General features: G+C 38.1%; 1 protein-coding gene across 2 annotated transcripts in view; it reads right to left on the bottom strand.

The window, feature by feature from the left end:
• Positions 1–294: 294 nt before the first annotated feature.
• NSRP1 (nuclear speckle splicing regulatory protein 1) overlaps positions 295–15,125 on the bottom strand; it is a 31,229-nt gene continuing 16,398 nt past the window's right edge. Inside the window, exons 3-7 of one of the 2 annotated variants that reach the window (XM_074974990.1) lie at positions 12,271–12,327; positions 10,785–10,916; positions 9,514–9,721; positions 4,279–4,387; positions 295–1,628 (exon numbers count right to left, since the gene is read on the bottom strand). In XM_074974990.1, coding sequence (XP_074831091.1) covers positions 572–1,628; positions 4,279–4,387; positions 9,514–9,721; positions 10,785–10,916; positions 12,271–12,327 — 1,563 coding nt within the window. In that variant the 3' untranslated portion in view covers positions 295–571. Of the gene's footprint in view, positions 1,629–4,278; positions 4,388–9,513; positions 9,722–10,768; positions 10,917–12,270; positions 12,328–15,125 lie in introns of those variants that run through there. The other variant, XM_074974991.1, reaches the window with a different exon arrangement.

Here is a 15,125-nt window from a genome sequence, read left to right as displayed (position 1 = left end):
TAGTCAAGATTAAATTTACCTGGTTTACAAAACACCACAAAACATACAGGGTCACCCAAATTATTATTCTGTTTATTTTGCCTGCATATCCCTCTCTTTAAAGTTCTCTCTCCCGCACACTTTCTGTTACCTTTTCTGGATAGTGTGATTTGACAGTAATGTCTGAGAATGCTGCTGCTCCAGAAGAGGGGTAGTACTGGTATTAGCTGATGAGGATTATATGCAGGATGGCATTGAGATATTATCACCTGTATCAGTTTAGAATCCATAAGTGTGACTCCCTGTCTTAGAATAAATTATAGAACAAGCAGAGGCTATGGTGCTGAAGGCCAGGATGGACAGAACCAGTCAAATTAAACACCCTTCCTGTACATTTGACTCGATGAATGTACAAAGATCATCAAAACATTTCAAAACAGTAGTTTGTTTTATTAAATTACTGAGTTTAAAAAAACCCAGAAACAAACAAACAGTCAGGAAATACTTTCACTTCAACACAGAGTTCCTGCTGCAGTGATTTTTCCACCAGTGAAAGTGGATCCTCTCTTGGTTTTTGGCCACTGAAATGAAGCTAATCCTCTTCTTTCTCTATATAGGATTTTGTGCTAACTCGTGCCATTTGCCTAGCCAAGTAGCGATCCCTTGCTGACACCACTGTCTCTTCACTGCTCCGCTTGGCAAATTTGCTCACACACACAGATTTTTTTTCCACCTGCTCTGCACCTTTTTGCCCTTCCTCTGCATCCTTACCTTTTGGCTCAGGAAATCTTTCAGAGCAAGAGATTCTCTCATCATTACTCTTTCTGTCCTTTGTCTTTGTCTCCTTTTCCTGGTCACACTGCCTGTCTAAGGATTTAGGGCTACTTTGCTTCTTGTCCCTGTCCCTTTCTGAGGCTCGAGGACTACTTTCCTTCCTGTCCCTGTATTTCTTGTCATCTTTGTCATCTCTCTCTCTCTTTTCCTTCAAATGTTCCTCCTTTTCTCTGCATTTTTCCCCTCTTTCTCTATCATTGTATCTGTCTTTGCCATTTCTTAGTCGCTCTTTTTCTCGTTCCCTTTCTGAATACTTGTCCTCCCTCTCTTTCTCTTTCCTACCTTCTTTGTCATATCCTTCTCTCTCTTTTCTATCTTTCCCCCTCTGTTTGTCGTCCTGCTCATCCCTCTTTCTGTAGTTATCTTTACTGTTATGATCCCCATATCTATGTCGGTCTTCCTTTTCCCTCCAACGATCCTTTTCCTGGTTTCTATCTTTTCTCTCATGATCCCTTTCCTTGTGGTGTTCATCTTTTTCCCTTCTACCTGTTCCACTCTCTCCTCTCCTAGGACGATTTATATGGGTTTTTGTGTGGTGACTTCCCTCCTCACTTGAAGACTCTGATGAGCTGGAGTGTTTCCAGCTCCTGTGATGTTTGGAATCCTCCTCACTGCTCTCACGACTTTCCTTCTTTTTAGAACTAGCTCTGCTATTTTTACGATCATCATCATCACTACCACCACTTTCTAAGTCACTGTCCGCATCTGGGTTATCCTCTTCCTTAGCAGGGGTTCTAAGTCTTGGTCTTTCATCTGGACTTTTGTTTCTTTGGATGGATTCATCTGAATTAATGGTAGATTTTTCTTCCTTTATCCTAGATTTGTTGTTGTTGTGGGAGGGGAAAAAAAAAGATATTACATAGCTTGCAGTGTCAAACTAGTCTGGAGTTTGCGACCTTTTTGTTGGGACTTGAGCAACACTTAAGAATTGATGCAGCTGAAAATACTAAGCAATCAAATCTGGTCTAGTATTCCGGTTCTAATATTCCAACTCTGAGGCATTTGTACTGAAAGTTTGCATCAGGTTCTTTGGTACTGTACATGTCCTAGAAAACAGCTGCTTTGATTTTAAACACACTGAAAAAGTAGGCTTTGAATTTCAAGAATGAGTAAAGTTTTACAACTCTAGCATCCTTTTTTAAAGGACAGGACACAGCTTTGTATCCTGGTAATATTATCTACATGGCACACCCTTTCCTAAGTGGCTCACAACCCTACCCATGCCATATAGTTCCATATGAAGAAGAGGAGGGATTTTTTTTTTTTTTTTTTTTGGTGTCTGAGAGTTACAAATACAACTGTCATTATTTTAGTAATAGCTGTAAACAGAACTCCTCATCCTAAACATGTGTCTTCATAAGACACTACAAGTTTTAAATTGCAACACAATAATCCTGACTCTTTCTGTGCTTGTTGGCTAGGATCTCACTCTTGTGGTTAAACTGACACTAGCATCTTGCTACAGTTCTTAACTTGTTAAATATAATCAAACAGGAAACGTGGGACAAACTCTTCGATATCAAACTTGGACAATGCCCAAAAATGTTACAATACCTCAGTCTTTTTTTACTTTTGAATTTTAAATTCCATAGCCCACGTCTGTTTTCACTAATCATGTAGCTACAGCAACAGTCTGTGGTAAGTTCTCCTTGGGAATCAGTGGACCATCTGGTTAGGCTGAAAGTTTGATCCGTGGTTTAAAGCATGGTTATTCTTGGACAAATGACTAAAAATTACACTGTAGTATTCCATAGTTATTCTCTTTCAATGATCTTCCAGCTCTAAATGATGAAGTTTGTAAGTCAAAGGTGAAATTTCTGTTTGGCAGTGCTGCAAATTCTGTCTGACATCTGAAAATCTAGATGTTTTCTTTCTGTACCTTACACCAGCATAAGGAAAAAAAAAAAAATCCACAAAAATCTACAACTCGGCTGACAGTTTTGTTGGATTCAGCAGAATAGATTCCTACTTATCTTCCCATAGATTAATTAGTTCTATAGGACTCAGAGCAGCAAAACTTGTTTCTAGTCAATAATTATGATCTGAACACCCAAAAAGCAGATACACTGGCTGAGAAGCCACCATTCTGAAAGTCACTTTTCTGAACATAACTGCACTTAAATACAGCAATTTCAAACTGAGAGAATTGTTCAAGCAAATACAATACCAAGTGGGTTAATCACTACTGCCATTGCTTCATAAGTATAGATAAATCAGACAACATATGGATGGCTTCATAAACAGGCAAATGTGAAAAGCACAGTTCATTTTACTATTACAGAAGATGAGTTTTGTTGGTACTCTTAAGATATACACTTTGCTGGTGAAACTTAAGCTTGATACAGAGCTGCTTTAGAAGAGCATACTGTTGTAGCAGCTGGTTCTATAAATCTTAGAGTGCCAAACAACAGTAGCCCTAACTTGGTCATTTTATATCCGACTGATGGAGGTATGCTGGTCTAAGTATGCTGACCTCCTGCTAGGTTTTCCCCTAATTTTCCCTATTATTTCTGAGATTGTGGCACAGCCTCACAATAAATATAGGCCAGAAGTCCTGTCTCTCAGTAGGAGGAGTATCTCTAAAGTGATAACCTTCCTCACTTTAAACTAAGAACTAATTTGAGATTCCTTTCAATTTCAGTCCCAGGAAGCCTCCTGATTGAAGGTAATATTCATAGTCTTAGGATACAGAACACACACCTGATCACTGAGGACTTTCTAAGGTCCCAACAAATTACTTTTAACCTGGATGAAGTGCCTTGAGTGGTCATTGGTTGCTATAAAGCCTTCAGTAAAATTAAAAAACCCAGCCAGCATCTCAGCCAGAGACGACCCAACTGTGTTCTTTCTATATTGGCCCAAAAACACAGTGGCATTTAATTATTTTGTTGTACACAGTACATGTAACATTTAAAATATTCCAATGGACTTGCTGTACATCTGATTGCTTCCTTTTGTCATGAGTATTAAGCCAATCAAGAAAACTGAAGGTTTTTTTTTCCATATTTATGGTTAAATGCTGCCAGCTACAAAGACAGAGACTCACAGGTTCCAATTTTCCAGTGGGTGATAAAATGAAGTTGCACAACCATTAAATATCATTATCCACCTGAGCCCAAAACTATCTTCCTCTTGCTCTGCCTCCGGTAGCAAAGCTTTTGGTTTAATGTGGCTTATTAAAATGTATACAATGTCAAATTAAAAAACTAGCTTAGAATAATGCTAGAATGTATTACCAGTGTAAGTATCTCCTTAACCCTAACCCTTCTCTTATTCTATACTTTCACCCAAGGATGATGATTTTTCATTTTCCAAAGAATGGCGTAGTCAACTCTCGAAAGCAAGCTCCTCCCCAACCAGCGCTTTGGTACTGCCTTCCTTCTTACTAGGATTCTAGTGACACTGGGAATTATGAACAGCATGAAGAAACTATACATATAAAGTCCTTCTGGAACTATGTCCTACCTGGCTTCACGGAGGCTGCATTTGGGCACCTCTTCTTCCCCCACTGTCTGGTTTAAAAGATGTCTGTAAAATCCACTGAGATCCTTCTGTTTTGTTACATCCAGGCATGCTAAGGGAAGGAAAGTAAGAATGATGTTAGTTTCATGAACATTAACCAGACCCTATTGACACATGGTAAACCCATAATCCAGAAAGAGATGCTCAGGACATTTTGAACATGTAGAAGAAAGTAAGTCTACCAGACTTGATTATTTTCCATTCTGGTTATGTTGGCTACTGCTTTAAGGCTAAAACCAGCTCTCTTAATCTCTGGGACACGTGACTGTAAATCTGGCATGAGAATTGCTACTAATATTGCTGCAGACTCTTCCTAAGCAACACTGACTCACTAGTCTCCCTTTAACAGCCTCCCCTTTCCAGGTGCAAAAATCATGCAACCAGTGCTGATGTGAGTGAGGTTCTACTCTATTTCCTCACATCCCACAGCAATCTGCCAGAGTAAACTACAGTCACAAAGTGCACTCTCATTTAGTTCAGTGTGTTATTCTCTGCTCTTCCTTCACAGTAAGTAGTTATAATTCCATACCTTTCATCACCATGTATTTTTGACAGCTTTCCACGCCCCCACCTTTAGTCCTGCCCTCTCTTTGCCCATTGAGTTGGCTGTATGGTTTTGGAAGTCCCATCTACCCTTTCCAGGGCCCCTAGGGATAATTTTTAACAGATGCATTTTTGGTGCTATTGGCCATTTTGAAAAAAAAATATTAAAATGTATTTAACTTATCCTTACTGGAAACATTAAAAATAAATGAATGAATATAGATTTTGTACCTTTTTTCATTTTAAGAGGGAAATATACTTTTACTCAGTCAGTTTTACTGGGATAGGAAAAAAGGATGTGTGTTAATACACACACACACGTACGTACGTACTAGTGATATACAGAGAAAATATAATGGTTGCATGTGTATTAGGCATAGTAGTTCTACAGCCAGCAGCTTTCAGGGTTGTCCAAGAAAGTTTTACATATAATCAAAATGTATCAACATCTTTGTCGAGCTATGTGCAAAACTATTTTTGTCGATTTTATTTTTCATCTTCACATCGAAGCAGTCCAAAAGAATTAATTTTTCTGTGCTTATAAAAAACTTTACATGGCATGGTATACCTTGTACACAAACCGTAACACCTAGCACTCCTCTCCTACCACTCATAAGCATTTGGTTTTGTTTTAACCAAAGAGGAAAAGGTCTAGTGAATTAAAAACTACAATACAGTGTTTGAGAGACAAGGTAGGTAAGGTAGTATCTTTTACTGGAACAGTTTCTCTCACCACCAGAAGCTGGTCCAATAAAAGATATGACCTCACCCACCCTGTCCTGGGACTGACACTGCTGCAACAACACGGCATAATACAACGTTTAACAGATATACTACCCTCACTTTTTTTTTTTAAATTACCATTGGCTTCTTTTTAAAATTTTGCCTAAATAAATTAATTCCAAAACATGCAAACAAAAAACTGTAAAAACAGTTTACAGGGATATAATTTACAAAATGTGGAGAAAGTTTAGGCTCCAGAGAATATCAATATCATACAAAATCCTCCTTTACAGAGGTGGACTAAAATTTAAAATAAAATTTAAAAAGACAAGTAATAGCTTTTTATCTGATTGAAGACTGAGATAAAGTCAGCAACTGACATACCCTCTCACCCTGCCTGTCCTCGTGACTACCCCTCCAGGTGCAGCCTGGGCAATTAATTGGCCCACCTAATCACCTTCACCTCACACAAGACCTGAAGAGGTTGACGTCCCATCACAATGACTCAAGTGGAAGATCCTCCTTACCTAGGGAGGGAGACATGAAACTATTGTGTAGAGGACATGCCGTTTGAGAAAGCCTGTTAATTAAAGCCTGGTATACCATTGGCATAACCAGTGTTTGAAACACTGGTTCTATGCCATGACAGCAGGACAACAGGGGTTCACTGCTGCTGCCGTGCCAAGAGTATATTTGTGTCTTTGTTTCCCACAACTTCACAATACTTTAAAAACATAAAGTAGAGAAAGTAAATAAGGAAGTGTTATTTACCCCTTCTCACAAAACAAGAACTAGGGGGAAACCAAATGAAATTAATTGGCAGCAAGTTTAAAACAAATAAAAGGAAGTATTTCTTCACACAAAGCACAGTCAACCTGTGGAACTCTTTGCCAGAGGATGTTATGAAGGCCAAGACTATAACAGGGTCCAAAAAAGAATGAGATAAGTTCATGGAGGATAGGTCCATCAATGGCTATTAGTCAGGATAAGCAGGGATGGTGTCCCTAGCCTCTGTTTGCCAGAAGCTGGGAATGGGCAACAGGATTGGACCACTTGATGATTCCCTGTTCTGTTCATTTCCTCTGGGGCATCTGGCATTGGCCACTGCTGGAAGACAGGATACTGGGCTACACTGATGTTTGGTCTGACCCAGTATGGCCATTCTTTTCTTCTTATGTAGAAGATGGCAGTTTTAGATATTAACTAAAAGAGTCAGGAAAAGAGTGCACGATAGAGTTGGAGGATATGTTTTTTTAAAGATAACTAAAAAGTCAGGAAAAGGGGCAAGGAGAGTGGAGGTATCAGACTAGTTAAAAATACCACCCTGGCTTACACAGGAAGTGAAGGAGGTTATAAAAATTAAAAACAAAAACAAAGGGAAGAAAGAGGATGTTGATAATAATGAATATAAATAAGAGGCCAGGAATTGCAGAAAATTTGTAAGGAAAGTAAAAAGACAAAGGATAAATCTATAGCCAGCAGATTTAAGAACAATAAGGGTTTTTTTGGTATATTTGGAACACAAAAAATTCTTACAATGGTATTGGTCCTTTACTAGATGGAAATGGTAGAATTGTCAATAATAACGTAGAAAATGCAGAAGTGTTAAATAAATATTTCTTTTTGGTATTTGGGGAAAACAAGATGATGTAGTCATAATATAGGATGATAATAAAACACTTTCCATTCCAACAGTAACTCAGGAGGATGCTAAACATCAGCAACGAATGTTAGACATTTTAAAAATCAGAAAGTCTAGATAACTTACACCTAAGAGCTTAAAAGGGCTGGCGAAGGAGCTTGCTGGACTGTTAGTGCTGTATTTGGCACTGGTACAACCACTGCTGAAATACTGTGTCCAGTTCTGGTGCCCATAATTCAAGAAGGATGTTGATAAATTGCAAAAGGTTCAGAGAAAAGGCACGAGAATGATTAAAGGATTAGAAAACATGCCTTATAATGATAAGCTAAATAGACTGAGCTCCTTGAGTCTAAGAGATGGTTAAGTGGTGAGTTGTCCATAATTTATTAAGTACCTATATGAGAACGAAAATGTGATAATGGGCTCTTCAACCTAGCAGAGAAAGGTACAACAAGATCCAATGGCTGAAAGTTGAAAGCTAGACAAATTCAGTCTGTAAATTTTTAACAGCAAGAGTAATTAACCACTGGAACTCTCTACTGAGGGTCATAGTGGATCCACCATCACTGGCCATTTTAAAATCAAGACTGGATGTTTTTCTAAAAGATCTGCTCTAGTTCAAACAGGAATTAATTCTGGGATGTTTTATGGCCTGTATTATACAGGAGGTCAACTAGATGGTCACAATGCTCTCTGTGCTTTTGGCCTTACAATCTATAAATACACATGTATTAACATTTCTTTATTCCTCTGTCATTAAGACTTTGTACAATTATTTAATGGCTTTATTTAGAATTCTACTAACTGTATAAAAATAATATTTCCCTCTTAAAACATGCAAGACATTAAATCGACATGTATTCATTTATTTTCAATAGTTCTAGTAGAGAAAAATACATTTCCTCCCCCCCATGGCATGTGTCCAAAAATGATAGTTAGGGGCCCTGGAAAGGTTGGAAAGGATAAAAGAGATGCTCAAAACCATGTGGCCAACTCACTGGACAAAAAAAGAGGAGAAAATAAAAGGTGAGGGCAGGAGGCATGGAAAACTGTCAAAAATACATGGATGGTTAATCCTGTCTCAGCATAGGCAGTAAACTAAATGACTTCTTGATGTCCCTTCCAGCCCTACATTTCTGTTACTACTACAGAACCACATAGAATCATAGAATATCAGGGTTGGAAGGGACCTCAGGACATCATGTAGTCCAACCTCTTGCTCAAAGCAGGACCAATCCCCATCTAAATCATCCCAGCCAGGGCTTTGTCAAGCCTGACCTTAAAAACCTCTAAGGAAGGAGATTCTACCACCTCCCTAGGTAACCCATTCCAGTGCTTCACCACCCTCCTAGTGAAAAAGTTTTTCCTAATATCCAACCTAAACCTCCCCCACTGCAACTTGAGACCATTACTCCTTGTTCTGTCATCTGCTACCACTGAGAACAGTCTAGAGCCATCCTCTTTGGAACCCCCTTTCAGGTAGCTGAAAGCAGCTATCAAATCCCCCTCATTCCTCTCTTCTGCAGACTAAACAATCCCAGTTCCCTCAGCCTCTCCTCATAAGTCATGTGCTCCAGTTCCCTAATCATTTTTGTTGTCCTTTGCTGGACGCTTTCCCATTTTTCCACATCCTTCTTGTAGTGTGGGGCCCAAAACTGGACACAGTACTCCAGATGAGGCCTCACCAATGTCGAATAGAGGGGAACAATCACGTCCCTCGATCTGCTGGCAATGCCCCTACGTATACATCCCAAAATGCCATTGGCCTTCTTGGCAACAAGGGCACACTGTTGACTCTCATCCAGCTTCTCGTCCACTGTCACCCCTAGGTCCTTTTCTGCAGAACTGCTGCCTAGCCATTCGGTCCCTAGTCTGTAGCCGTGCATGGGATTCTTCCGTCCTAAGTGCAGGACTCTGCACTTGTCTTTGCTGAACCTCATCAGATTTCTTTTGGCCCAATCCTCTAATTTGTCTAGGTCCCTCTGTATCCTATCCCTACCCTCCAGTATATCTACCACTCCGCTGTTTTCCCTTCATCCACAGAGCCAGTTATCTCATCATAGAAGGCAATTAGATTAGTCAGGCATGACTTGCCCTTGGTGAATCCATGCTGACTGTTCCTGATCACTTTCCTCTCCTTTCCATCTACAACCTAATTTGGAGACCAGGATGAAAACTCTGTGCATCACACCTATGACCACTATCTGTAACAGCAAAAGGCCACACTTTCCTTTTGAGGGAGAGTCAGACTGGTTCAGCGTAAATCTCACCCTCCAGTGCCGCTTCCTTTTTTTCTCTTTCCTCCTCCTCAGCCCTTTCTTGCAGTTTCTTCTTATAGGCTGATGTCACAAAGGCCTCTTTGTCATCAAACTCTCCCCCTTCCATTTCACGCTCCTTCTGAATTTTTTTTTCCATTCTTTTTTCCTGCTCCTGCTTTCTTACCTCAGCTGCTTTGAGGATATTTTGGATGTATTTGGGCTAAGGTGGAGAAAAAAAAAAAAAAAGAGTAATGAGATGGAATCAAGGTGGCTGAGAAAAGACAAATTAGAGTTGTTAAGTACACTAAAAAATCAGTTTTTAATGGAACAAAAATGGCAGTAGCCAGCCCAGCTGGTTTATACTGTTGCCACTGCTGGGACAATGATCTCAATGAACTAATACAAACATTTTTCAGCTCCAGATCATGGGAATTTTCTCCTCATTAATGAAACAGCTGCATTCAACAAAATCTGAGCCTAGCTTCAAGTGGTGTACTGCTGCTCAGACTGAGATCAAATGCTTTCAATACAACCTTTCTTCCAGCAGTTTTCTGTCTTGTGATAGTTCTCTCCCTCTTCAACTTGCTATAAGGGAATGGGAGGCATTCTTCATTTAGACCTATCATAGCCTGACAAACACTCCATTACCAAATGCAATGAGCAATAATGAAAATGTGATTTGTCACGATAATTCAGCCATTTTCTAGAATAAGGAATTGGGCTGTAGAAATTGGTTCACATGTTACAGACGAAATGTAGTTACTTTAGCTTCTTGACAAACCCTACAGCAGCTGACTAGTGAGAGGCATACTCATTGCTCCAAGTTTGGTCAGGTTGCCCAAAGACAGCCCTTCCCCCGTTCAGCTGGGTTGCCTGTTACGGAATCAGTAGTAGTAGCTCTGCTGTAGTGACTAAAGGCGCTATCAGGACTATCCCATTGGAACAGGCTCTCCAGCAATTCACGTGGTCCTTGTCCCACAGAACTTATGGGTGGGAAGCTATGCAGAGCCTGTTGTCCTTCCAATCAACGACAGAATGAAATGGGACTAGAGTCCTGAAATAGTTGATGAACTACCAGTTTTACAACACCTTACAACTACCAGTCTTACAACATCACAATTTTATATAACACAATTTTGAGCACAACACCACTTGTGGGCCCTGCTACAGAATGAACAACGCGTTACTAGGATATCAAAAAACTTAGTAAAATCAGTTAAGTAGCCATGGTTATTCCCAGCATACAGAGGTAACACAGACAGCATACATTTTCAGTTATGGACCTTTTTGTCATCTTTTCCGGAGAGTACTTTGGCATTACTTTCTTTCTTCTGCTGCTGCATTTCATCATAAATACTGTCATATTCATACACTGTGGAGTCTTCTGCCAAGGCCTTCTGAATCTCAAGTTTGGTCTTAAAAAAAATGAGAAACACAGACCAATGAAGCCTGCAACTTTAAGCTTTTAAAACTTTTTATTCATATATTTTGCTTTAACTACATTAGTTCATTATATAAATCTACTACGAAACTGAACATAAATTCACCATAACTCCATATACAAAGTCCTTTGTTTGGTATCGGAATTAAAAATAAGAGTAATTATAAGAAGAACGATATTTAGGAGATAAGGAATAGAATACAATGAGAAAACATAATAATTACAGCAATTAAGCTATTATGGATCCTGCTTAGTGGAGAATTACCCATCAAATAATATCCCGAGCTCAGATTCAATGGGATTTTTTTAAATAAATACAAATAATAAAAAGTTTAGCCAATTTGTCCATCTATTTTTCTACATAGTTTTCTCTAAATATACTGCTATAGGTCATCTACAGAACTTTATCCCGTGCACTTTACCTCCTATAAATAACCTTGTATTATGTTTGGGCTAAGTGTAATTGTTTTCCTATAGCTGGGTCTCTTTACAGAAGTATCATATTCCTCCTGGACAACTTTCCCTTGAATACAATACAAGGCTCATTGTTGGTAAGAACTCCATTATACAAGAACTCAACACTTTATCATCTTTAATTTCCTTAAAATATTACATTCTCCCTCCAAAAAAAAGTTTAAAATATTCATTCAATAAAGCATCACTACATTCTACATCACAGAAATAAATGCAACTTCTCGTGGTTTTACGGTGCGTGTATTTGTTGTAAACCATATTCAGCTCTATGGAAACTTCAGTTACAAAGTTTGCATTAGGCTATTTTTCAGCTGCTCCTGGACAAAGCCAAAGAATTGCAAGAACAGTCTTGTTCAGAAAAGTGGAATAATTTAATACACCCGTAGAAACATGGAAGTTAAAAATCAGCCTTTGTTAGGGGAAGACTCCTACTTCACATTTGCTAAATTAGAACACAAAAAATTGGCACTAGAGAATTCTAAATCTGTTTTTAAAGAAGTCTTGCATTGCAGATGGGATGCAGAAAATCACCATGTTTGAGTGAATTTTTAAACATTAGTTCTAAATGTGAAGGACTTGCGCACATGCAGCATGTGTGGCAATGCATTCTGGGATGTACTGATGCATGGAGAACTGGGAGTAAAGGGGACTGGCCAAACTAGTTACAAACGCATGGTTAAGAAGGGAGTCTTCTTACCCACACTGAAAAAAAACCAAAAAACTGTGTGTTGATTACAGGAAGACAGCCAGCCTAGATTGCTGGCAAGGGCAAAACATCGTTAGCTGGCATGGTTACTAATGACAGCAATTTCTTACTTTGTTATATGCATGAGGACTCCCACACCACAACTTACTTGCTTCATTACTTGCTTTTTTAATGCTTCTTTTTGTAGACTCTCACCCACAGATGCCTATTAAAAGATATTATTAGCAATAAAATTAGATTATTGTGTTTACACAGGTTATACTGGGTGTTATTTTTCTAACACTATAATAATCCACAGCTTATTTTTTTTAATAAAGTGGTTTCACTGTATTATTATTATAACTTTTACAGCTTTATTCTGAGGAGTCGTAAGAAACAAACTGAAAAATAATTAACAAACATAAAATAGATCAGTGCATTGTACCACGGAAAGAAACTATCCCAAATTAGTATAGAAATAATAATCAGTTTTACAACACAATTTCCAAGAAAATTACCTCACCAAAGAACAATACAATTTGGTCCAATTCAACAAAATAAGCAATCTCTGCTCAAGAGATACTTGCAAGTGTAATACCACAGGGCGCTGGAGCACTGATTGTGTGTATGTGTTACATATAAAAAAAATTATCTGTGTTGAGGTATATTAGCAGAGCAGTGGTGCGAGAACCCAAGACTGAAATAGCAAGAGGTAATGCAGATCAGACTGAAATGCACTGGCAGTGATATAGAGGGAAGCTTAAACCGTGACTACTCACACTATGATCCGAAAAAGGAGTACTTGTGGCACCTTAGAGACTAAAATTTATTTGAGCATAAGCTTTCGTGAGCTACAGCTCACTTCATCGGATTTGTTCTCTAAGGTGCCACAAGTATTCCTTTTCTTTTCACAAACACAGACTAACACGGCTGCTACTCTGAAACTATGATCCTAGCTAATGTAGAATCAGCCCCTCAATTTCCTTAGCACTAAACCTTGCTCGGTTTTTGCTACCAAAAAAAAAAAAAAAAAAATTGTGGAAAATGAAACAAAAACCCACAGTATATTAAGTACTTAGGGGTCTGTTCTCCCATCAATAGATTAATCTAATTTCTATTAACATTAGGGAGTTGTATGTGAACATTGAAGGATAAATATAGCTGCAGTTTTTTTAAAGGTTAAAAGATTTCTAATGCCATAAAACAGGAAGGTCTTTGGTCAGAATTCACATGGCCTGTGAATTCATCAGCTCTACAATAATGGACACACTATTAACAACAAAGTTATAGGAATTTGCCAATTTAAAGGTAACAATAATTTAAAAAATTCATCACAATGATCTTATAATACCTCGGATATAAATGCCAAGGAATTAATTTCCTGACACAATCTCTGCAGATAATGCTAGTTGATCTGCCCTCTTTTCTTGCTTCCATTCTTCACATCTATTTTTTGCTGTAGACTAATTAGTGTCCACTAACAAGTAGACACATAACCACAGTAGTTTTGTGTATTTGTACTTCCATAAATACTATGTACAAATAATCTTCCATGGAATCACAATTACACAAAACTTGTGTGGTTACACACACACACCTCTACCTTATAGTACAATATCAGGCATGAAAGAATTCTACACAACACCCTATAAGTATTCCTGCACTTATGAAACAGTTGTTTTGACCAAGTCCTGAGCTATGTTAGTAGTTTTGCAATTTGAAGATACGAAATGCCCTTGAGTCTGAACTATGGTCATGTTACAATAACCATTTAATCCATTAATCTTTTATTTTAAACTTTTCAAGATTTTTAATATGCCAGAAAATAGCAGCATTAGCCTTCCGTAGTTTAAGAAAACACAACATAAGAAACAAACTGAAAAAATTAACAAACTGAAAATGTCAATTAAGACAAATACAACTCTCTCAGTTATCTAATCATATTTTTAACTAAAAATGTCTTAGTTACTGTTGTCTTTTTAACCGCATCTCTTCCCCCCCCCAAACAGTAGACAATATTTTGTTTGTTAAACAGATTCATTAAGAGGACATGGCACATTGCCTTGTTTATGTAGTTAGGTATCAATTAGCAGTCTTTTCTAGGGGGAACACTGAAAAAAACCTCTCTTTTGCATTTTGGCAGCTGATCTTTTCAATAATGCATGAACCATGCTCAACATCAGATTTTTAAAAAGAGCGTTTGTGTCAATCACTAATAAAAAAAATACAATGAAATGAAAAGTTGCACTGAGGAAAGCCAAATAAATATAGCACACACAAATTCAAACAGATCTGCTGATAGATGCAGCTTCTGCTTTCATTTGGTGCTTGCAAAATAGCAATGTGCCATGTCCCTCGTTTCATATGCTGTTGAAATCATGTCAACACGGAAATAAGCTGAGTGCTGTTTCTCAACATGGAAAAAAGTTAAGTGCTGTTTCTCAAGCTTTGAACAGTATTTAGTATATCAAATAGAGATCTCTTCGCTAGCTTATTCCAGCAGTAAGTATACGTAAAAAGAACCGAACTTTTATAACTCGTGTATCCCATCTCTATACCCAACCAAGGCAATATCTCTGAAAGGGCCCCCGATTGTTTTCTATAGCACAGCAACAGAAACAATGGTACTAGGGTAGTTAATATTTTGAAGACTATATACAGGTGTTCACTGAATATTAGAACTTATATTAATTTACCTGTACTCAACTTTTTTACAAGCTTTCTGCTATAATGTAGCCTACATTCAGGGAAAAAATACTAAAGCAGAAAGAAGCTTAAACCATTCAAACTATTCTTTTCAAGCCCTTCCCCTCAATAACTAACTTCCTTCAATATAAGTGACCAATATTAGACAAGTAAAAGGAGGAGGACTAGAAAAAGCAGCTCTGAAACACTGCACATTCTAATGATCTATTTTGCTAAAGGTTGAATAGCTGTGTATGGAGTGGGCCTTGGCAGGAGAGAGAAAAACCTAAAGTTATATCCAGGCTTCAAAAATGGTAAATCCTGTAAAGTTGAGTAATA

The sequence above is a fragment of the Natator depressus genome, chromosome 17 (genome assembly GCF_965152275.1).
Source record: "Natator depressus isolate rNatDep1 chromosome 17, rNatDep2.hap1, whole genome shotgun sequence".
NCBI lineage: Eukaryota > Metazoa > Chordata > Testudines > Cheloniidae > Natator > Natator depressus.
This window is presented reverse-complemented; position numbering and strand designations above follow the sequence as displayed.